Consider the following 26,267-nt stretch of genomic DNA (forward strand, 5'->3'; position numbering starts at 1 on the left):
TAGGACTGTATCCCTGCTGACTCAGACTACTTAGCCGAGGGTAACGTCGCCTTCAAAAGAGGGGCCTACCACATTATGCATTAATAACTTAATTAATTATTTTTCAATAATCCGACCCTTTAGGATTGTATCCTTGCTGAATTAAACTACTGGGTTGAGGGTAACGTCACCTTCAAAAGAGGGGCCTACTACAATAACTAAGATAATTTCTTAAACAAGTGCAAAAGTGCGAAAATAATCAAAGGTTACACTATACACGAGTCGGATCTAAGTGATTCATCTTGTCTATCTGTTTTTATTTTTATTTTTAGTTTCAGTATTTTAGTTAGTTTTATTTTTCTAATTTAAAAACCTTTTTCTGAACTTTTGATTTGATTAGACGTTGAGGATAAACCGGTACTAAAAGCTGTTGTGTCCTTGGATGACCTCGGTATCTTACCAACACTATACTACGTCCACGATGGGTGCACTTACCCATATGTGTGTTTAGTGTTAGTAAATATCGTGTTTTATAAATTTAAAACTTGGCTAAAAAATGTAAAAGGGCTTAAAATATACACCTAAAATATAACACACTTCACACGCATCAAGTTTTTGGCGCCGTTGCCAGGGACACAAGGATTTTAAGAAAGTTAGGAATCAGCGGCCTAATCATTTTTTCTATTTTATTTTTATTTTTTAGGATTTTCTTAATTTTTCAACTTCTGCAGAACTCAGCACGGGTCGTGCCCGCTGAACATGCCTCGTGCCCAATCATTGGAACTGGCAATCCAGTTTTAAGTCAGATAGTACGCTGAACACGGGGCCGTGCCCACTGAACATGCCCCCGTGCCCAAGATTCAGCTACTGAAAACAGAACCGTAAGATCCCGACGGTTGGTAACTTCTGACAAAAATCTGACAAAAACATGAGTGATAGTGATACTTTTTACTTTCGACACTCTTATGGTATGTGGTGTCAATTATGTGGTGGCCGTCATAAAGAATTAGAATGTTATTTTCTAAATTATAAGCCCCATTATATTGACCCATCGTTTTCCTGTAGCCTTAAGAGGGGCGAAAGTAAAAATAATCCCTATCTCTCCATTGAATGCGCCCAACCAGATATTCTAGGAGAAATGCTCCTCGACGAACTATTTCAATTAGAAGATCTAGTTCTTAATTGGTTAAAAGAACTTAAGATGGATTTCCTTAATTCATCTCAAGTTAATTACCAAGAAGAATTGTTGGGGTCGCATTCAAATGAAAACAACCTCGTTGTTCCCGACCTTACCTTAAACTCTAGCGAAGACCTGGACGATAGTCGTCCCTGTGCCGATTGTGCCGTGAAGGACTCTCCATCGACTTCATTCAATGCATACATAGACCTGAGCGATTCGGCATACACCTTCTTTAACGAGAGCCCGGGATAGGGTTGGACTTGTCCACCTACATTTAGCATAGGAATCACCCTCACAGACAACCTCTTGCGTTCTCGTCTTAATCTAGAGAAATTAAGGTATCTTAGGCACTTTGGGGTTGTTCCATCCAGTAAGGAACCGCCCGATCCGGATAAGTTCCTTAAAAATAGACAATCTCCATAAGACAGCTTCCAGACACGGGGTCGTGCCCAGGTCAACACGCCCCCGTGTCCACCAAAAGATTCTCTTCTGATTTCATCAGAATACAGACAAAAATGTGTCAGGATTCTGTCTGCACACGGGGCCGTGTCCATCCGACACGGGGCCGTGTCCAGCGTGCTGTCATTTTCTATAAATGCAGCAAGATTCCTGCTCATTTAGACCACTTCAAAAGACAGAGATTCCTGGGATCTTCACTCATACTATCCTAGGTATGTTCTAAAAGAAGGTTCTCAAAAACCATCTTATCTTTTCCACTTTTGTTCATTGCCTTCTCCTTCAATTTCCAATTACTACCTCCATTAAAGCTTGGAAGCTTCATGATTCCAACCTTTATTGTGATGTTTGTAAGGTCATTATTCAAGGAATCTTGCTTAAAATAAGTTATACCACTTTGTTTTAAATTATTTGTGCTTAAAAGTTTACCTACAAATTAAGAAAATAATTTAAAACTCCAAGATTCCTTGCTTTAAAAACCTGCAGACAACTAGACATGGGGCCGTGTTCATTGAACACGGGGCCGTTTCCGAGGTACTGTTTCATGAAAATTGAGCTCTTTTCGGTCTGTTTTCCCAGAATGGCGAGCAGAACAAGCGGAACATCTTCATCGCACTCAAGGAACAACCGACAGGGGAGGAGGTCATCAACGGCGGAAGACTCTCTTGTAAACTATGTTTACGCCTTAAGAGAGGCTATTGACGAAATGACAAGGGTGGAAGAAGCGTTGGTCGACCGTATCAATCACCTAACTGTGGGACTGGAAGGGTGTCTCCGGGAGGTCAACCTCTTGCACCGGAGGTTGAACATTCTCGCCTCTCCTCCTTTGGTGCCTATAATAACCCAAAGGGCATGGAACGTGGTGCCTGAAGTCATCATACAAGCCGAGTGGTACACCATGCACCCGGAACCTCCAAGAGACATATTACAAGGGGTCTCGGTTGGTGTTTCCCCTCGTCCGCAAGATGTTGAGGAAAACGAAGCCGCCTTCTTCCTCCCAAGAGAGATAGAAGAATGGCTTTAACATCTAGGAAGATGACCCTCGGCCAAGAGTCCTACAACACTTCTCAATACCGGGAAACTATTTCTGGGATTTTGGTTCCTAATGAAAAAGTAGAACTCCTTATGATAATTTTATGTATCACTTGACCTATCTAGTTTAGGACTTTTAACTTTTATTTCTCTTCTTTGTTTTTAATTTTCTAGGAACGTTATGTATTTCTCTATGATTTTAATGAAATGATGGTTTTAGTGTTTGGATGGTGTTATGATAAATAAAACACACTCGGGATGGTGAAGGATAACAAGGGAAACGAGAAACATCACCCCATGCACGAAAACAGGGCCATCCGACATAAATTTCTTCGTTACAGCAAGTTCAGCAAGGGCCGTTTCCGCCCGACACGACCTCGTGCTGCACAATCTGCAGAAAACGCCCAGTTCAGGTAACTGGACACGGGCCGTGTTCACTGAACACGCCCCCGTGTCCAGACTTCTGTTTCTCTTTACTAAATCTTGTTACTGGCACCTGAACACGGGGCCGTGCCCGTCACCACAGGGACGTGTCCAGAATGCCAGTAACGTAAAATTTTTGCTTTTAACACCCTTTTATACATTCAATAAACCTAAAAACTTATTTTTGGGACACATTGAGGACAATGTGTAATTTAAGTGTGGGGGAGATGCTAAAACTTTGAATCTTGCAAGTCCTAATTAACAAGCCTTACACAAAACTCTATTGGAACCGCTAATCACCCCAAATTTTTTCCAAAATTTTCATTTTCTTTTTACTTATCTAGGTTTAAGTTGGGAATTTCAAGTTCTAAAAAGGTTATATTTCTACAAATTTACAACTGATAGCGTCGTGATAAAAAGAACCAACATAAGAAAATTATGAAACGACATGACAAGCTTAGTTAAAATTTGATTATATATACTTGATCACATAAAATCCATTCCCACAAAAGTGAGTTTTGAGCCTTTATTGAGTATTCAAATACATATCTTTACACTAAATGCTCATTTTTCGTTTCTTGTGTGAATAGCCGTTCGGTTCTTACGACTCTAGAACTTGCCACAACAACCCATCCCCGGTCCTTACCAACTTAAACCCGAGTAAGTATATGATGGAGGCATTAGGACTAACCCTTTTTCTTTCTACACCATTATTTTTCAATTTTTACCACCTACCCAAAAATCCCCCTAGTTAACCCCTTTGAGCCTAAACCTTTTCATTTCTTAACCCAAAAACAAACACCCTTTATAACCACCTAAACCTTTCTATTTTAACCCTTTCTTTTAGTAACAAAGCTCGGTTTTTCTAATGACTTTAAAAAAATATATATATTGATGATGAAACCAAATAAACAAACAAGTTCATAAAAAATAACTTTGTTTGAAATGGTTCATCAAAATAAAATAAATTGCGAAAAATAAAAAGTCTTTCAGAAACCGATGCTTTTTATGCTTTTTGCCCTTTTACTAACCACTAACCCAACCACCCACCTTTAGCCCAAGCCTAACCCTTCACCCAAAAAGTCCTCTTGATATTTAGAAAGGTATATAGTTAAAAATGAGGAGGATTGATTGCTTGGCAAGCTTATGGTAGGAGTAAGTTCCATGCCGCTCTCGAGTAGTTCACTAAAAAAATACACCTTCGGCCGAGTGTTGAGTGATCCCCCGTGAGGTATGTGAACTTGTATATAAATGAAATATAAAAAAAAGCATGTTATGCCCTAATAAGTAATTTATCTTGTGAAACGTTTTTAATAAATCATGTCGAATAGGATTGTAAATAAATAAAAATAAAACTTAATAAAGAATCTTGGAAATCCCGACACTCTATGACAAGCCCAAAAGCCACATTATAAAGAGTTTTGCTTGAGGACAAGCAAAGATTCAAATGTGGGGGTATTTGATGTGCACAAAATGCAACATATATGTCACACCCCGACCACGTAAAACATCAAATCGTGGCGGAAACGTCGGGGAGTGTTGTTACAGAATTATTGTTTCACAACCATGGTAATTAAAATTACATTTTAGTTATCAAACGAACGAGTTTCATTGTCTTAAACAAAAGATACAAAAGTACATCACGTAAATTAAACTTAGTCTATCTTCATTTTAAGTCTCTAAGGCACAGGTCCGCCCTAGTGTCACGAACATCATCCTAAGTGTCACACCCCGACCACGATAAAACAACAAATCGTGGCGGAAGCATCGGGGAGTGTTGTAACAGAATCATTGTTTCAAAACACACAGAAATTTGAAGTTTCGTTTTATTAAACATTAAACATTTACATCGTCTTGAAATCTAACAAACAAGTTAAACAGAGTCTATTATTGTTATTAAGTCACTAAGGCCTTGTCCAGTCCTATGTGAGTATGCATCCTAGCAATCAACATCACCTGAAACATATGTGAAAACAAAGTCAGCAAAGAAATGTTGTCGAGTACATAGGTTTTTGAGAGTGTCAGATTCATGGCTAGTTTACATGTTGCAATACATAATTAAAAACCTTGTTTTGAAAAGTATTGTATTGTGACATAATTAACCGACTTAAATCAAGTTGGTTATATTTTATAAAATCTCGTAGCCATGATTCTTAACCCAAAACATTTGTTTTAATAAACCAAATCGTATAACATCTCGTAAAAACTCATTAATAATTCTCGTTAATAAAATTCGTATGGTTTATATTATTTCGAAAACCTCGTTTGTGTGACATCGTCTCAAAATCGTTTACCCAAGTGAACTAAATAACGCCACGGTATGTAATACGATGAAAACACTTATATATAGGAAGTACCAACGGCGTATCCACCATGCTTTCATCACATTACACCCGTCCCGTTATCTAAACACTAACCAAAAACCAATCGTTTATCCAATTCGTGTAATTCGTCATAATCGTTTCAGTCGTTTAAATCATTCTCGTTTTAATTGTGAAAACTACTTTTGATTGTCTCGCTAATAACATCCAAACCTTCGTGACTCGCCTATCGCCAATCTCGCATTAACTAACCACCAAAGGGTAAGTTAACAATCATCTCGCATTAACTAACCACCAAAGGGTAAGTTAACAATCATCAGATTCGGTCGTTACCCACCTAACCCACACATAACCATGGGTGCAGCCTGATAACGGGATTTGTCAGATCCTATGGTACCATAACCTAATACTGGTCGGTTTAGCCAAAATTAATGGATATTATTCGTTATGTAAATACAACCAACAAGTTTGTTCACTTTATCAAATCGTTATAAATTTTGTATAAACCATATTATTTATTTTTGAAACCATCGTTAAAACCTAGAAAACATTTATCACATATGAATCACCCCAAAACAATTGAAAACAGTAAAATAGGGGAACTATGTACTCACTTGAGAATGCTTAGTGGTCTTTGAACAACAACCAAGCAAAGCTAGAGGGAGCACGGAATCAATCGGCAACCTAACTATATAAATAAACCGGACCTAAGTCGGAAGATCGGATAGGATGAGGTCTTGTAAACCAAATGAGTTATTGGAACTCATATGACATGGTTTAACCAAGCCTACATTCTGTGACACTCTAGGTTTTCCCGAGCAACCCTCTTGTATTAGCAATGTGTACGTATGAATTATTAATGAAAGATGTGATTAATCTTGATATGCTATGTGTTATTGACAACGTGTATGTAATATATATATGCGTGTATAAATACTAGTGAGCCGAGACCCCTCCCTTGCACACTATGGGCTGCCAACCTACCTACCCAGCCCAACAACACAAGGACCCGACTCGAGACCGCTCGGTCTCGAGTGAACAGTAAATAGTTGGGCCTGTTGGGGCTGCAAACCCCTTTGAGCCCACTCGGAACCCTTGTAGGGTGCACCACCCAAACCGAGTATAAAACCCATGCCCAAGCCAACCATTCCTCATTTCCATCATTCTCCCACACTCACTCCCACACACACACTCCTTCATTCTCTCTCACTAAAACCCTAACAATCAAGCTCACCTCCCTCTCTCTCTCGGATTCAATCGGCGACAACAAGGAGCCTCGGTCAAGCTCATCATCATCACTCGGACACTTCATTCCTCACTTTCTTCCTTGACTCGGTGCCTCTTCACAACCGGTTAGTGTTTTAATGTGTGTTAAGAGTTATGTGTGCTTAATGAATAAGAAACATGACTAGTTTAGAGGTCTTTTGCATAATTTTGTATGATTAGTGAGTTTGTAATGGTTAAATGATGAATAATGTGTGTGAACTATTGTATGATAATGTTTTGCTAAGATGTTTGGATGGTAAATGATTTATAGCTTAGGATGATTTTTGCTATCCGATTCATGTTAGAAATTATAGGACAAATGTTGTATAACATGTTCCGGTTTTGGGTAAAATGTATGTTTGATCTAGGAAATTTAATATCCATATTGTTGAAAGATTATGAAAAACCATAAAAGATGAACCATATGAATATGTTATGAACATGTTATGAATATGTTATGAATATTTGAAAATGCTTGTTTTGATCCGTTTTGGTTGAGAATTAGACAAGGAAACATGTTTGTGTGTTTTCATTGCATAGTACACCAAATCACAACAGTGGAATTCTATTGGTTAGTACAAGTCTCGCAGGTGCATCAGAATCAGCAGGTAAACGAGTCGAGACCACTGGTTTCGACTCGAGACCACATAGTGAAAACTCGAGACCGCAGTGATTGCGACTCGAGACCTAGACCAAGCAACTCACAACAGACTTCCAGGACTCGAGACGGGACTCGAGACCTCCGGGGTTGCGAGTCATGCCTGCACCATTCGAGACTATCCATTACAACTCAAGACCTCCCGATTGCGACTCGAGACCGCATGTTCTCGAGTCGAGACCACCTTATCTCGACTGGGCTGCTTACCTTAGTTATTGGGCCACAATGTGTTTTGGTTTGGGCTGCCTGTTGACTGAACTATGTGTTAACTGTTACTGTTTGACTGTGCAATTGCTAGTGCCGGCCCAATAACTCACCAGATAACTGTGTGCATACTATGTGTTAGATATGTGTAGGATTATATGTGACATCTCTGCACCCAAACCTGACCTGTACTGGTAACCATGCTAGGACGTGGTGACCAGCGTGCTTGACCAAGTAACCTAATCTGCCGAGCAACCCAAGGTGAGTTCACACACTAAAAGCATGCGTCCCAGGGAGGGACACGGACAAACTGCCAACTTTGGGAAAAATACTTTTGAACTATTATTTCCGGGGGAAATACGAATGGGTACTTTTAAATTACTATCTCCGGGGGAGATACGTTTGGATATTATTTATAAATCACAACTAGCCAAGCTAAACGAAACTCTATCACATTAAGTCCCTGCTTACAGTACCGATTAATCGCCGGGGGCGAACGGGTTATTAGTTGATAGCGCTATTAGGTTTGACAACCACACACCGTGACCGGGGGGATCAGGCGTGAACTAGTAGACCTTGCATCTTGGTCAATGACGATAGACATTGACTCGGGGCACAACAACTTTCCGTCAACAGTTTCGGTATCTACAGTTTAGTGAGCTTACAGATGGGGTAGCTCCCCATAACGTGATTATAAATGCTTTATCTAAACAACTTACGTTTTCGAAAACTAAAACTTGACACCTCGTGGACTCGCCAACATTATGTTGATACCCTACTGCATGCTTTGCAGGTACCCAGTGATTCAGGAGCTTGTAGCTTGCGGATGTGTAGTGGTCGTCTAACCCGTGTGTTGGGTTCTAAACAAACTTGAACTAAGAACCTTGTTTTAAACTATTTTGTCTATGCTTCCGCTACTTATCTGAAGTACTACTTGAACTTAAAACTTTTGAACTTTGACTATGATATTTGCTAACCTTGTGGTTGGTGAGTATTACTTATGCTATTGATTAAATTGCTCAGTATAATTGGTGGCTGGATCCTGGTCAGTCACGCCTCCAAGCGATGGTACTCCGCATGTGGATTTTGGGGGTGTGACAGATTGGTATCAGAGCCATTGGTTATAGTGAACTTGGTTTTAAAAAAGGGGAAATCTTTTTGAGAAAAACCAGACTATAACCCGTGACTCGTGACGACACTACACTCCAAGTGCAAGACTCAACACATTAGACCTCATAGCTCGGACTAGTGTTTATTTGCTTGCTTGCTTTATGCTTTCTGTTCTGCTATACGTACTAGTGTGCCTAGTTAGATAGATACACCTCCCTCTTCTATCTCATTCTCGCTACATTACGACATCACACTCATACTATGTTTTCTGATTATGAAGACAATGAGTGGACGTGGAAGAGGAAACATTAACATGACGCAGGCTCAATTCACTAACCTACTTAACACGGTGGCTGCAGCTTTCGCAGCTCACCCTTGAGGTAAACTCATTATTTTAGGATGTTTAGAATCCTACCGCCGCATCGTCTTTTCACTCCTAAACCTACTCGCTTCGCTTCTCACAACAGGTCAGCATGCACCTGCGCAACCACATGTGTGTACTTTCAAAACTTTCATGGATTGCAAGCCTCTCCCTTTCAATGGCACTAAGGGTGCCATAGGTCTTTTGCACTGGATTGAGAAAGTCGAAGCCGTCTTTGCTGTCTGTGAGTGTCCCCCTGCGAATTGGGTGAAGTTTGCTACTGGTACGCTCGAAGGAAACGCGCTTTCCTGGTGGAAGGCGCAAATTCAGATGTTTGGTTTGGAAACTGCTAATGCTACTGCGTGGGAAGATTTCAAGGACATGATTAAGGAAGAGTATTGTCACAGGGATGACATCCACAAGCTTGAAAACGAGTACTTTGAGCTCAAGATGGTTGGATCAGAGATCGAGGCATACACCAAACAGTCCAACGACTATGCTGCTCTTTGCCCAAACATGTCTCGACCTACGTATCGAAGAATCGAATTGTACATCAAGGGTGTGGCTCCAGAAATCCGAAGCCATGTGACCGCAGCCAACCTCAATACCATTCAGCCAGTCGTCCGTCTTGCTCACAAACTCACTGATCAGGCGGTGGAACAGGGCAAGCTGCCCAAAAGGATCAGTGCTACTGCTGGAGCTCCTAGTGACAACAAGCGTAAGTGGGAAGGAAATCAAGGCAAGGATGCTAACCCCACTCAGGCCCCAACCCAGCAAAGGAAAACTGACAACAACAAGGCCCCCCAACAACAGGGTGGCTATCACGGAAACCACCCCAAGTGCAACAAGTGCAACCGACACCACAGCAGGCCTTGTGGGAAAAGTCAGTGTCAGCGATGTAACAGGATGGGGCATGAGGCCAAGGACTGTAGGAGTCCACGTCCCGCAGGGCAGAACCAGCAGCAGCAGCAACATCATGGGAACGTCAAGGGTTGTTTCCAGTGTGGAGCTGAGGGGCACATTAAGAAGAATTGCCCTGAACTGAACTAGAACCGCAACAACAATCAGGGAGCTGGAAACAACGATCAAAACAACAACAATGCTGGGAATGGTGCAAGAGGAAGAGCTTTTGTGATTGGAGCTGGAGAAGCGAGGAATGACCCCAACGTCGTGGCGGGTAAGTTCCTACTCGATGATCGTTATGTTTCTGTATTATTTGATTCTGGAGCCAATGCTAGTTATGTGTCCCTACGCATTAGTAAGAAGCTTAAGAACCCGCCTTCGTTGCTAAGTTCTAAACATATTGTCGAGTTAGCTAATGGTAGAAACATCGAGGCCTCACATGTTATCAACGACTGCAAACTAGTACTGTCTGGTCAGACCTATATCATCGATCTTCTCCCTATCGTTCTTGGAAGCTTCGACGTCGGCATCGGTATGGATTGGTTATCCAAACATCGCGCGGAAATCCTCTGTCAAGAGAAAATGGTTCGCATCCCCCGCCGTTCTGGAAAACCCCTCATCGTACAAGGTGACAAAGGCGGAGAAGTCACAGGCATCATCTCGTTCTTAAAGGCCCAGAAATGTTTACGAAAGGGGCACACCGTTATCTTAGCACTTGTCACCAACACACAGGAAAAGGAAAAGAGGATTGAAGATTTTCCAGTGGTACGCGACTACCCCGAGGTGTTCCCTGAAGAACTACCTGGACTCCCTCCCCACCATCAGGTCGAATTCCAAATCGAGCTAGCCCCCGGAGCAGCACCTATAGCTCGTGCGCCTTATCGGCTAGCCCCCGCAGAACTGAAGGAGCTCTCTACGCAACTACATGAACTATTGGATAAAGGGTTTATCCGTCCTAGTTCGTCACCCTGGGGAGCACCAGTACTCTTTGTTAACAAGAAGGATGGCACATTCCGAATGTGCATTGACTATCGTGAGCTGAACAAAGTTACCATCAAGAATCGCTACCCTCTCCCACGTATTGACGACCTATTCGATCAGTTGCAAGGATCGAGCTACTACTCTAAGATTGACCTACGATCAGGCTATCATCAGCTAAGAGTCCGTAATGAAGCCATCTCCAAAACTGCATTCAGAACTCGTTATGGTCATTACGAATTCCTTGTCATGCCCTTTGGAATGACTAACGCGCCTGCGGTTTTCATGGATCTCATGAACCGAGTGTGCAAGCCTTACCTCGACAAATTCGTAATTGTGTTTATCGACGACATTCTGATCTTCTCAAAAAGTCAAGAAGAGCATGAACAGCACCTACGCCTTATCCTCGAACTCCTTCGCAATGAGCAACTGTACGCCAAGTTCTCGAAATGTGACTTCTGGCTTCGAGAAGTTCATTTCCTTGGGCACGTGGTCAATAAGGACGGAATTCACGTCGACCCAGCTAAGATCGACTCTGTAAAGAACTGGCCTACACCTAAGACTCCGACCGAAGTTCGACAATTCTTGGGATTGGCAGGATACTATCGTAGATTTATCAAGGGATTTTCGAAGATTGCTCAGCCCCTCACGACTCTCACCCAGAAGGGTATTGCTTACAAATGGAATGAAGCTCAGGAATCCGCATTCCAGAAGCTAAAGGATAACCTCTGTGGTGCTCCTATTCTCTCGTTACCTGAAGGTACCGACGACTTTGTGGTTTACTGCGATGCGTCTATTCATGGGCTCGGTTGCGTGTTAATGCAACGCGAGAAAGTTATTGCCTACGCCTCTCGACAACTTAAGACTCACGAAAGGAACTACACTACGCACGACTTGAAACTGGGAGCAGTGGTTTTTGCTCTTAAGATATGGAGACATTACCTGTACGGTACCAAGTGCACTATTTACACTGATCACATGAGTCTCGAGCATATCTTCAAGCAAAAGGAATTAAACATGCCACAACGTCGATGGGTCGAACTCTTGAACGATTATAAATGCACAATCAAGTACCATCCGGGCAAGGCGAATGTCGTGGCAGACGCCCTCAGCCGAAAAGACACTACACCCAAGCGCGTGCGAGCGCTACAACTTACCATCCAGTCTAACCTCCCTACTCAGATTCGAAATGCTCAGGTTGAAGCACTAAAACCAGAGAACATCAGAGCTGAGTCCCTGCGAGGATCGAGGCAGCGATTAGAACAAAAAGAAGATGGCACTTACTATGTGACAGGACGCATTTGGGTTCCACTCTATGGAGATCTACGTGAACTTGTGATGGACGAAGCCCATAAGTCCCGTTATTCAGTACATCCTGGTTCGGATAAGATGTACCACGACTTAAGGACCACGTATTGGTGGCCTGGCATGAAAGCCCACATAGCAACCTATGTCAGCAAATGTTTGACTTGCGCAAGAGTCAAGACTGAGTATCAGAAACCAGCGGGCCTACTCCAACAACCAGAAATCCCGAAATGGAAATGGGAGCAAATTTCCATGGATTTCGTCACTGGCCTACCTAGATCCCAACGCAGGAATGACACTATTTGGGTGATAGTAGATTGATTGACCAAGTCTGCACACTTTTTGGCTATTAAGGAAACAGACAAGTTTTCTACCTTGGCAGAGGTTTACTTAAAGGAAGTGGTTTCGAGGCACGGGGTGCCAACTTCCATTATTTCCGATCGAGACGCACAATTTACTTCCGAGTTGTGGCAAGCTATGCACAAATCCTTTGGCTCACGTTTGGACATGAGCACCGCTTATCACCCATAAACGGATGGGCAGTCTGAACGCACCATCCAAACCCTGGAAGACATGCTTAGAGCATGTGTGATCGATTTTGGCAAGAATTGGGAGAAGCATCTACCACTAGTGGAATTCTCCTACAATAACAACTACCACACCAGCATTCATGCAGCACCCTTCGAGGCATTGTACGGTTGTAAATGCCGATCACCTCTTTGCTGGGCGGAAGTTGGTGACAGCGAGGTCACAGGCCCAGAACTGGTGGTAGACACAACGGAGAAGATTGCCCAGATCAGACAACACATGGCGGCAGCTCGTGACCGTCAGAAAAGCTACGCTGATAAGCGTAGGAAACCGCTAGAATTCCAGGTCGGGGACCGGGTTCTACTTAAAGTCTCACCTTGGAAGGGTGTGGTTCGTTTTGGTAAACGGGGCAAGCTTAATCCACGATATGTTGGACCATTCGAAATTACCGTGAAAATCGGTAAGGTTGCGTATAGATTGAATCTACCTGAAGAGCTGAGTGCGGTGCACAACGTCTTCCACGTGTCTAATCTGAAGAAGTGTCTGTCAGATGAAACACTCATAATCCCCTTCAAGGAACTCACTATTGACGAACAGCTACACTTTACTGAGGAACCGATTGAGATCACAGATCGAGAGATCAAAACCCTCAAACGTAGCCAGATACCTCTCGTGCGAGTTCGTTGGAACTCGCGACGTGGCCTAGAGTTTACCTGGGAGAGGGAAGACCAGATGAAGTGCAAGTATCCCCGGTTGTTCCCAAACGAAACCCCCAGCACTGAAGCTACAACCGAATTTCGGGACGAAATTCCAAACTAGCGGGGGGATGATGTGACACCCCGTTGAAACACTCTCACACATACTAGCTTGACAGTGGCTGCCTTAACTTTCGGGACGAAAGTTCTTAAAACTTGGGGATAATGTGACACTCTAGGTTTTCCCAAGCAACCCTCTTGTATTAGCAATGTGTACGTATGAATTATTAAATGAAAGATGTGAATTATCTTGATATGTTATGTGTTATTGACAACGTGTATGTAATATATATATATATATATATATATATATATATATATATATATATATATGTGTGTGTGTGTGTGTGTATAAATACTAGTGAGCCGAGACCCCTCCCTTGCACACTATGGGCTGCCAACCTACCTACCCAGCCCAACAACACAAGGACCCGACTCGAGACCGCTCGGTCTCGAGTGAACAGTAAATAGTTGGGCCGGTTGGGGCTGCAAACCCCTTTGAGCCCACTCGGAACCCTTGTAGGGTGCACCACCCAAACCGAGTATAAAACCCATGCCCAAGCCAACCATTCCTCATTTCCATCATTCTCCCACACTCACTTCCACACACACACTCCTTCATTCTCTCTCACTAAAACCCTAACAATCAAGCTCACCTCCCTCTCTCTCTCGGATTCAATCGGCGACAACAAGGAGCCTCGGTCAAGCTCATCATCATCACTCGGACACTTCATTCCTCACTTTATTCCTTGACTCGGTGCCTCTTCACAACCGGTTAGTGTTTTAATGTGTGTTAAGAGTTACGTGTGCTTAATGAATCAGAAACATGACTAGTTTAGAGGTCTTTTGCATGAGTTTGTATAATTAGTGAGTTTGTAATGGTTAAATGATGAATAATGTGTGTGAACTATTGTATGATAATGTTTTGCTAAGATGTTTGGATGGTAAATGATTTATAGCTTAGGATGATTTTTGCTATCCGATTCATGTTAGAAATTATAGGACAAATGTTGTATAACATGTTCCGGTTTTGGGTAAAATGTATGTTTGATCTAGGAAATTTAACATCCATATTGTTTAATGATTATGAAAAACCATAAAAGATGAACCATATGAATATGTTATGAACATGTTATGAATATGTTATGAATATTTGAAAATGCTTGTTTTGATCCGTTTTGGTTGAGAATTAGACAAGGAAACATGTTTGTGTGTTTTCATTGGATAGTACACCAAATCACAACAATGGAATTCTATTGGTTAGTACAAGTCTCGCAGGTGCATCAGAATCAGCAGGCAAACGAGTCGAGACCACTGGTTTTGACTCGAAAACAGATAGTGACAACTCGAGACCGCAGTGATTGCGACTCGAGACCTAGACCAAGCAACTCACAATAGACTTCAGGGACTCGAGACGGGACTCGAGACCTCTAGGGTTGCGAGTCATGCCTGCACCACTCGAGACCATCCATTACAACTCGAGACCTCCCGATTGCGACTCGAGACCGCATGTTCTCGAGTCGAGACCACCTTATCTCGACTGGGCTGCTTACCTTAGTTATTGGGCCACAATGTGTTTTGGTTTGGGCTGCCTGTTGACTGAACTATGTGTTAAACGTTACTGTTTGACTGTGCAATTGCTAGTGCCGGCCCAATAACTCAACAGATAACTGTGTGCATACTATGTGTTAGATATGTGTAGGATTATGCGTGACATCTCTGCACCCAAACCTGACATGTATTGGTAACCATGCTAGGACGTGGTGACCAGCGTGCTTGACCAAGTAACCTAATCTGCCGAGCAACCCAAGGTGAGTTCACACACTAAAAGCATGCGTCCCAGGGAGGGACACGGACAAACTGCCAACTTTGGGAAAAATACTTTTGAACTATTATTTCCGGGGGAAATACGAATGGGTACTTTTAAATTACTATCTCCGGGGGAGATACGTTTGGATATTATTTATAAATCACAACTAGCCAAGCTAAACGAAACTCTATCACATTAAGTCACTGCTTACAGTACCGATTAATCGCCGGGGGCGAACGGGTTATTAGTTGATAGCGCTATTAGGTTTGACAACCTCACACCGTGACTGGGGGATCGGGCGTGAACTAGTAGACCTTGCATCTTGGTCAATGACGATAGACATTGACTCGGGGCACAACAACTTTTCGTCAACAGTTTCGGTATCTACAGTTTAGTGAGCTTACAGATGGGGTAGCTCCCCATAACGTGATTATAAATGCTTTATCTAAACAACTTACGTTTTCGAAAACTAAAACTTGACACCTCGTGGACTCGCCAACATTATGTTGATACCCTACTGCATGCTTTGCAGGTACCCAGAGATTCAGGAGCTTGCAGCTTGCGGATGTGTAGTGGCCGTCTAACCCGTGTGTTGGGTTCTAAACAAACTTGAACTAAGAACCTTGTTTTAAACTATTTTGTCTATGCTTCCGCTACATATCTGAACTACTACTTGAACTTAAAACGTTTGAACTTTGACTATGATATTTGCTAACCTTGTGGTTGGTGAGTATTACTTATGTTATTGATTAAATTGCTCAGTATAATTGGTGGCTGGATCCTGGTCAGTCACGCCTCCAAGCGGTGGTACTCCGCATGTGGATTTTGGGGGTGTGACACATTCTAAATTGAAACCTAACCTAAGTGCTTTTGACCCGTTACGACCCATTAAGGTAGCTTACACTACTTTAACGCGTCGTTCGCGCAAACACGCGTTCGAGACGTCTAACTAGTCCTATGATAAGTATTATATGCCTAAACATGTTTAAATATGTTGTATAATCATTTAAGTGACAAAAGTTTAGGTTACATATGCTTAAAATCCAATTATGCATGAAAAGGGCGTTTTGGTAATTTACCTAAGGCATATAAACTACCTATCATACAACTACTTAAACTAGGTGACCATAAGGTATAACCTCGGAAGGTTATTCCCTATGCAACTATGGTCACTAAACGTGCTTGGTCGGATCCTAATGATCGACCAAACGGGTCAAGTTCGAAAGTCTAAGCGGTGGTTTAGACCGCTTGACTTACGACTCTAAACAAGCACTAAACTAAAAGTGACGAGTAAGCATGTTAAAACATGCTTAACTAAGTTAGAAAACAGGTTTTGATATCAAAACAAAGTGTTTTGATACCAAGAGTAGTTTGGTTGCAAAATACGCTTAATGCGCATTTTGACCGAAACTACGACTCGTCACTATGCCTAGTCAACGTGATAATCAGTAGGTATAGTCACTAAGGACTATAACCATCGTGATTACGCTCACGTTGCGAAGTTCAAACGAACTTCTCGTTGACCATCTCATGGTCAAAGCTGAAAGTCAAACAATGTTTGACTTTCAAGCTACGAAAGCAATAAAAGAATGAAAGAGGACTTACAAAGGGTCCAAATAGATTTGGTTCCAAGTATTCTCAGGTAGGTAGTGAAATATCACAACCACTTAGAGAAATCTCAGACCAAATGTGCAGAAAATGGAATGGAGACCTGGCTTTATATAGTTTTCGCAAAACCGTTAGGATCATTTCTTGGAGAAGAGGGAATGGTCCAAGCCATACAAGTGTCAAGGAAGGATTGGGGGACTTGGAGAACACACAAACCAGCCCCTAGCATTGAAATCCACTGATCAAAACCAGCAAAAACGAGCTGAATGACCAAATTCAATGTTTCTGTACTGTGACACTGACGCGGGCCGCGTAAGAATAAGGCTTGGGTTTACGCCCCAGGCCTAAAACTTTGATAGATTGGCAGTTTTGGTCCCTGCAGCCCAAAACTTGCATTTTGTTGCATTTTTGGCACTTTTAAGCCCCGTTAACCCCATTTCAAGGCTTCAAAATGAAGTTAAAGTATTGGGAACTCAAAACATGCTCAAAAATATCTCGGATGTCGGTTCGTTTGATCATACGATCGCGTTGTTCGGTTAATTACGACGGAAGTCGTAACGAACGCGAAAACGATCCAAATTGAGCGCCGAGTGGAATTTTATCATGCCAACCACTAAAATAAAATATTTTAATGATTAATAAATTTTTTGGTGTCCGGATATATTCAGAACGTAAGATATGCGCGAAAATGCAAACTTGTGCACTTTTTGACGCTTTTAGTCCCTATTGATCAATAAAGTTTATTTTAGCATACCGAACCCTTCAAAGCCTATTTCTAAGCTATGTAAAGGATATTTAGGGTATGTTTAACTTATGATCAAGTTCCGGAATGTTCGTTACTATACAAATTGGCATACTTTCGCAGTTTGTCGAAATTAGTCCATGTGAGCGAATAAACTTGATTTCGACACACCAAACTTTCCGAAACTTATTTCTAAGTTATGTAAAGGTTATTTAAGGTATGTTAAGCCTATGTCACTATTCCGGAGTGTTTTTAGCATTAAACTAATTACGTTTACGCATCAGTTCGCGTATAACTTTCCAGAAAGCGATTTAGAGCTTGAAATCGAATGAGAATTGATATGTGCAAATGATACACATATTTATACAAATCCCAAGTATGAAATACAATATTTCATTGATTTGGTATTTGTTTCATGGCCGTGGAGACACAGATGTCACAGTCTCCCCTACTTCAGAAAATTTCGTCCCGAAATTTAACCAGAGGAAACTTGTGAGAGCTCGAAACATGAAGTCGAAAAGATAAGACAGCACTGGTTAGGGTTCTGAACTTCTAGTAACTTTAATAACATTATGATTGCCATGTAAGAGGGACACTTATATACAAGTATATGAAACGCCATTGGTGCGTCCACCGTACCTCCATTACATTGTTCACGTTCCGTTATTGTTGCCACTATTGGTTCTTACACATGATAAATCTTACTGTGGTTTCCGTGCACTGAATTTCATAATTATGTACGCGTCCATAATTACATAATTCCTTGCATAGTCCACATAGTGTATTTAATAATGTGTAGGGAAAAACCAAATGAACGAACCTGTGATGAGTGTGACTAGACCACCATAGAGTCTTTTAGATCAATAAATGATCTTTTAAAACAGACCACCAAGGAGTCTTTCCACCTATATCATCACATGTCATTCCTAACCAGATTTGAATTAATCTTTTTACTAGACCACTCAAGGGGTCTTTTTCGAATTATGAAATGGTACTTATATAATCCAAGGGTCTTAACTACCACGTAGAAACCCATTAAAGATTTAAGGTAGTACCTTTGGATATTCTACTATGAATCTCTCATATGAAGATATGGAAGATTCTATGAGGATTTGGATAACGAAAATCGGATAACACAAAAACATAAAGGAGAACACATAAACACATAATCACGAAATCGCATAATTGTTTAATTTGACCATTAATTTGTTATCTTCGGACACGGGTATTTAAAGCATACTAGGAATCCAATCCGTGGATTACATTTGGCACTTTAAATATTTTCAAGAATCTAACTATGAATGATAGGAAGATCTTAATCGGAATTCGGTTTGTCCTTATTGAGTTGTAATGTACATATTAAGGTGTACAAAGAATCTAATCAGGGCTCCGATTTGGGCGGTAAATCAACCACAAGGATTTCTTTAAATAGAGCAACCCATCGTCCTTTTCGTTTCGAGTTTAAGCTCAAATTGAAGTGGTAGCTCATATTTCAAAAAGCCTTCGTTTACACATGATCATTGTGCTTGAAGGGCAAAAGATTAAATATCAAATAGAGTTTGAACAGAGTGAAGCTTGACTCACTCCTTTCGACTAAGTGTATCGGCTACGGTATTCGCCTTACCAGGAAGGTAGCGAATCACGCAATTGTAATCGTTCAAGAGTTCAACCCACTATCGTTGCCTCATGTTCAGCTCCTTTTGATTGAGAATATGCTGAAGACTTTTGTGGTCTGTGAAAACCACACACTTCGTGCCATAAGATAGTGTCTCCATATTTTGAGAGCAAAAACTACAGCACCTAACTCAAGATCATGAGTTGTATAGTTCTTCTCATGACTTTTCAATTGTCTAGACGCATACGCAATGACTTTGCCTCGTTGCATGAGAACACAACCAAGGCCTAAGTTGGACGCATCGCAATAGACAATGAAATCATCGCTTCCTTCGGGTAAAGATAGAACACGAGCATCACACAGCTTCTGGTTCAGCGTTTAGAACGCTTCATCTTGCTAGGGTCTCCACTCAAAAGGCTTATTCTTCTGAGTCAAAGCAGTGAGTGGAACCGCAATCTTAGAGAAGTTCGCAATGAAACGACGGTAATACCCAGCAAGTCCGAGAAAAGAACGAACTTCTGTGGGTGTCGTAGGTGTATTCCAATCCTTAATAGCTGCTATTTTGGATGGATCCACATGAATACCTTGCTCATTGACTATATGTCCCAAGAACTGAACTTCTTAAGCCAGAATTCACACTTGGAGAATTTAGCAAAAAGTTGTTCCTTCTTTAGGAGTTCGAGAGTCAAACAAAGGTGTTGCTCGTGATCGGCTCGAGACTTTGAATAAATAAGAATATCGTCGATGAATACAATGATGAACTTGTCTAAATAAGGTTTACAGACCCTATTCATTAAGTCCATGAAGATGGCTAGAGCATTCGTCAGACCAAAAGGTATGACAGTGAACTCGTAGTGTCCATATCTCGTGCGGAAGGCAGTTTTGGGAATATCTTCTTCGAATACACGAAGTTGATGATACCCAGAACGCAGGTCGATCTTGGAAAAAAAACAGGTAGCACTTTGTAGCTGATCAAAGAGATCATCAATTCGAGGTAGGGGATATCGATTCTTGATGGTAAGCTTATTAAGCTCATGATAATCGATACACATTCGAAAAGATCCATCTTTCTTTTTCACAAAGAGAGGAGCTCCCCAAGGTGAATAACTCGGACGGATGAATCCTTTATCAGATAACTCTTGAAGCTGTTTCGATAACTCTTGCATCTCAGATGGTGCAAGAAGATAAGGTGCTTTCGCAAACGGGTTGGCATTGGGTACAAGGTCAATATAAAACTCGAATTGACGAACTGGAGGCAAACTAGGCAGTTCATCAGGAAACACCTCTGGATAATCCCGAGCAATCGGAATATCCTGAATACTCTTGTTCTTTCCTTTTTCCTCTGTGACATGTGTCATAAAGGCAACATATCCTTTTCGTAAATAACATTGGGTTTTTGCACAAGGCATAAATTTCAAACCAAAGATGGTTTCTCGCCATGAATTTTCAGAGCATCGCCAGATGAAAGAGGAATACGGACAATCTTATCAAAACAAACTACCTCAGCACGATGTTCTGCTAACCAACCATCCCTATGATATTGTCGAAACTCCCAAGTTGCATCGATGTGAGGTCAAAGGAAAAAGGTGATTATCAAAGTTTAAATTGACAGTCGCGAATAACAGAATTGAGTACAAGAGGTTTACCAAGAACAACTTTGACAGATAACGGTTTCCTTAGTTATCTAACCAAAGAATCAAAGTGATTACTCAAATAGTCACTTCGTTTCTTAGAATGAAGCGAGCACTTAGAATTTTCGAGAAATTCACAAGCGATCATATGAATGAGAGAACTACAAATACGGTTCTTTGGTGTAGGTATCGTAGGGGTATGCCATACACACATGCGACCATATTTGTACATCAGAATTGCAATAAAGATTTATTTATGAACAAAATCGATTGTCTCCGAGTTCAAAGGAAAACACTAGAAACATAAATATAAGATTCGGATTATTCAAAGCATCAGCTTCTTTTAATCGGCCAAATGCTCATCCGTGGGTCGGATTTGCATTGAAAATCTTTGGGTATCTGTCCCTGACATAACCCGTCTCGCCATAGGTGTAGCAAGTACCGGGAGGAAAATAAGCCTGTGCTGGATCTGCTTGAAATTGAACGTGGTTCTGAAAAGCTTGGTTTAGCATAGTGACTGGACGACAGTCTCATGCCAAATGACCGATGAGTCCACAGTTGAAACATTTCCGACATTTGACACTGGCATAGTGGTGGAGGTTACACTGATTGCATAAAGGAGCAGTTCCTAAGTACGGCTTCTTGGCTGGTGGTGGTGCCACCTGGCTAGGTTTTGCTTGATTTGGTGTAACGGCTACGGGATCCTGTGGAGCTTTAGCTTCTTTGACTTTTTCGAAGGCTCGGCTTCTGCTCCTTTCGATGCTTCTTGAGTGGCTTCATTATTGAGACGAGACATGGCGATACCTAATTCCACAGTCTTCAGGATTACTTCTCCTACTCGCTGTGCAAATTTGGCAGTTTGCTCGGGCATTTGAGTGTCGTTGCGATGAAAAGACATCCTAGAGGAAATGAAAGACATAAGAGAGAACAAGTGAAGCAGAATGACAACGCATAGAAATTGCGATCATTTGTTTGTGACCTAAGGCAAACAAATGAAACGGTGATTTAATCAAAGTAAACGGGTCATATTAATGTATCACTAAAGACATGCTCGCCTATAAGTGAACACTCACCCCAAGAGTTCCCAGGTAAGAGTGACTGGTCCGATACTGCAGATTTGTACGAACACTCTAGCCTTAGACAGAAAACTCAGGGTACAGGCATTCACTCTTCCAGTTTGCACATGTTCACATTATGTAGACCCAAACTTTGACGAGATTTTGAAAACTAAGAGGGTTCAAAACCTTATAATGAATCATCCTAGAACAGATGATTAGTTTTCAAAGCGGATTCGAAATTTATGTTCTTATTGTGGATGTCACCTAAGGATAGGTGACGGTATTGTTTTAAGATCTAAACAAAAGAATCTTGTGTTAGGGTCCTAGGAAGGTTATAGACTAGGTCAAAGCATTACTAATAACCTAATTCCCTATAACCATGAGCTCTGATACCAACTTTTCTATCACACCCCGACCACGATAAAATAACAAATCGTGGCGGAAACATCGGGGAGTGTTGTAACAGAATCATTGTTTCAAAACACACGGAAATTTGAAGTTTCGTTTTACTAAACATTAAACATTTACATCGTCTTGAAATCTAACAAACAAGTTAAACAGAGTCTATTATTGTTATTATGTCACTAAGGCCTCGTCCAGTCCTATGTGAGTATGCATCCTAGCAATCAACATCACCTGAAACATATGTGAAAACAAAGTCAGCAAAGAAATGCTGGCGAGTACATAGGTTTTTGAGAGTGTCGGGTTCATGGCTAGTTTACATGTTGCAATACATAATTAAAAACCTTGTTTTGAAAAGTATTGTATTGCGACATAATTAACCGACTCAAATCAAGTTGGTTATAATTTATAAAATCTCATAGCCATGATTCTTAACCCAAAACATTTGTTTTAATAAACCAAATCGTATAACATCTCGTAAAAACTCGTTAATAATTCTCGTTAATAAAATTCGTATGGTTTATATTATTTCAAAAACCTCGTTTGTGTGACATCGTCTCAAAATCGTTTACCCAAGTGAACTAAATAACGCCACGGTATGTAATACAATGAAAACACTTATATATAGGAAGTACCAGCGGCGTATCCACCATGCTTTCATCACATTACACCCGTCCCGTTATCTAAACACTAACCAAAAACCAATCGTTTATCCAATTCGTCATAATCGTTTCAGTCATTTAAATCATTCTCGTTTTAATTGTGAAAACTACTTTTGATTGTCTCGCTAATAACATCCAAACCTTCGTGACTCGCCTATCGCCAATCTCGCATTAACTAACCACCAAAGGGTAAGTTAACAATCATCTCGCATTAACTAACCACCAAAGGGTAAGTTAACAATCATCAGAATCGGTCATTACCCACCTAACCCACACATAACCATGGGTGCAGCCTGATAACGGGATTTGTCAGATCCTATGGTACCATAACCTAATACTGGTCGGTTTGGCCAAAACTAATGGATATTATTCGTTATGTAAATACAACCAACAAGTTTGTTCACTTTATCAAATCGTTAAAAATTTTGTATAAACCATATTATTTATTTTTGAAACCATCGTTAAAACCTAGAAAACATTTAGCACATATGAATCACCCCAAAACAATTGAAAACAGTAAAATAGGGGAACTATGTACTCACTTGAGAATGCTTAGTGGTCTTTGAACAACAACCAAGCAAAGCTAGAGGGAGCACAGAATCAATCGGCAACCTAACTATATAAATAAACCGGACCTAAGTTGGAAGATCGGATAGGATGAGGTCTTGTAAACCAAATGAGTTATTGGAACTCATATAACATGGTTTAACCAAGCCTACATGAAAAGGGCGTTTTGGTAATTTACCTAAGGCATATAAACTACCTATCATATAACTACTTAAACTAGGTGACCATAAGGTATAACCTCGGAAGGTTATTCCCTATGCAACTATGGTCACTAAACGTGCTTGGTCGGATCCTAATGATCGACCAAACGGGTCGAGTTCGAAAGTCTAAGCGGTGGTTTAGACCGCTTGACTTACGACTCTAAACAAGCACTAAACTAAAAGTGACGAGCTAAGCATGTTAAAACATGCTTAACTAAGTTAGAAAACAGGTTTTGATATCAAAACAAAGTGTTTTGATACCAAGAGTAGTTTGGTTGCAAAATATGCTTAATGCGCATTTTGACCGAAACTACGACTCGTCACTATGCCTAGTCAACGTGGTAATCAGTAGGTATAGTCACTAAGGACTATAACCATCGTGATTACGCTCACGTTGCGAAGTTCAAACGAACTTCTCGTTGACCATCTCGAGGTCAAAGCTGAAAGTTAAACAATGTTTGACTTTCAAGCTAGGAAAGCAATAAAAGAATGAAAGAGGACTTACAAAGGGTCCAAATAGATTTGGTTCCAAGTATTCTCAGGTAGGTAGTGAAATATCACAACCACTTAGAGAAATCTCAGACCAAATGTGCAGAAAATGGAATGGGGACATGGTTTTATATAGTTTTCGCAAAACCGTTAGGATCATTTCTTGGAGAAGAGGGAATGATCCAAGCCATACAAGTGTCAAGGAAGGATTGGGGGACTTGCAGAACACACAAACCAGCCCCTCGCATTGAAATCCACTGATCAAAACCAGCAAAAACAAGATGAATGACCAAATTCAATGTTTTTGTACTGTGACACTGGCGCGGGCCGCGTAAGAATAAGGCTTGGGTTACGCCCCAGGCCTAAGAACTTTGACAGATTGGCAGTTTTGGTCCCTGCAGCCCAAAACTTGCATTTTGTTGCATTTTTGGCACTTTTAAGCCCCATTAACCCCATTTCAAGGCTTCAAAATGAAGTTAAAGTATTGGGAACTCAAAACATGCTCAAACATATCTCGGATGTCGGTTAGTTTGATCGTACGATCGCGTTGTTCGGTTAATTACGACGGAAGTCGTAACGAACGCGAAAACTATCCAAATTGAGCGACGAGTGGAATTTTATCATGACAACCACTAAAATAAAATATTTTAATGATTACATAAATTTTTGGGTGTCCGGATATATTCAGAACGTAAGATATGCGCGAAAATGCAAACTTGTGCACTTTTTGACGCTTTTAGTCCCTATTGATCAATAAAGTTTATTTTAGCATACCGAACCCTTTAAAGCCTATTTCTAAGCTATGTAAAGGATATTTAGGGTATGTTTAACTTATGATCAAGTTCCAGAATGTTCGTTACTATACAAATTGGCATACTTTCGCAGTTTGTCGAAATTAGTCCCTGTAATCGAATAAACTTGATTTCGACACACCAAACCATCCAAAACTTATTTCTAAGTTATGTAAAGGTTATTTAAGGTATGTTAAGCCGATGTCACTATTCCGGAGTGTTTGTCGCGTTAAACTGATTACGTTTACGCATCAGTTCGCGTATAACTTTCCAGAAAGCGATTTAGAGCTTGAAATCGAATGAGAATTGATATGTTCAAATGATACACATATTTATACAAATCCCAAGTATGAAATACAATATTTCATTGACTTGGTATTTGTTTGATGGCCGTGGAGGCACAGATGTCACACTAAGCAACAGCTCCTGAAAACACATGTGAAAATAGGTATGTCGGCATAAAAATGCCTGTGAGTAACATAGGTTTTGTGAAAATAGGATTCATGACTTAGGTTTTAGAAAATGTTTAATAGAAATTCAGTCATGAACCTTGTTAATTGTTTTGTTTTGTAAATCATTTGTAAAGCGATAAAATCAGATGATATTTATAAATAAAATAATAGTGTATGGTTAAAAGAATAACCAAGTAAAAATAAGTTGTAATAAAACAAACTGTTTTTGTAAAACAAAGTCTTGTGAAAAATATGTTATTTGCTTAAAATGTATAAGTCCAAACCAAATGATTCAAGTAACGCTACGACATGTAATATAATACAAGCACTTATATATAGGAAGTACCAGCGGCGTATCCACCATGCTTGTATCATACTACACGTGTCTCGTTACTTAAGTCACTTAAACAAACCACCAATGTATAATGTTCATGTTTAAACCAACCATCAAATGTTCTTGTATAAACCAATGTCAAATGTCTAAAAGTCCAAAATGTAGTCACAATGTTATGTATGTCACACCCCGACCACGTAAAACATCAAATCGTGGCGGAAACGTCGGGGAGTGTTGCAACAGAATTATTGTTTCACAACCATGGCATTCAAAGTTATATTTTATTTATCAAACCAAAGAGTCACAATGTCTTAAACAAGATGTAACAAGGAGTACATAAGAAGTTTTAACTAGTCTAGCTTCATTTTATGTCACTAAGGCCCAAGTCCACCCTAGCGTATCACGAACATCCTATGCATTTGCTCCTGAAACACATGTGAAAATAGG

General features: G+C 40.7%; 1 protein-coding gene across 1 annotated transcript in view; it reads right to left on the bottom strand.

Annotated features, from left to right (window-relative positions):
• The window catches only part of LOC110893890, an 80,440-nt gene extending 58,704 nt beyond the window's left edge, over positions 1–21,736 (bottom strand). The window contains exon 1 of the mRNA XM_022141042.1: positions 21,564–21,736. Within this exon, the coding sequence (XP_021996734.1) occupies positions 21,564–21,736 (173 nt within the window). The remainder of the gene's footprint in view (positions 1–21,563) is intronic.
• Positions 21,737–26,267: the final 4,531 nt, after the last annotated feature.

Source organism: Helianthus annuus, chromosome 2, assembly GCF_002127325.2.
Source record: "Helianthus annuus cultivar XRQ/B chromosome 2, HanXRQr2.0-SUNRISE, whole genome shotgun sequence".
Taxonomy (NCBI): domain Eukaryota; kingdom Viridiplantae; phylum Streptophyta; class Magnoliopsida; order Asterales; family Asteraceae; genus Helianthus; species Helianthus annuus.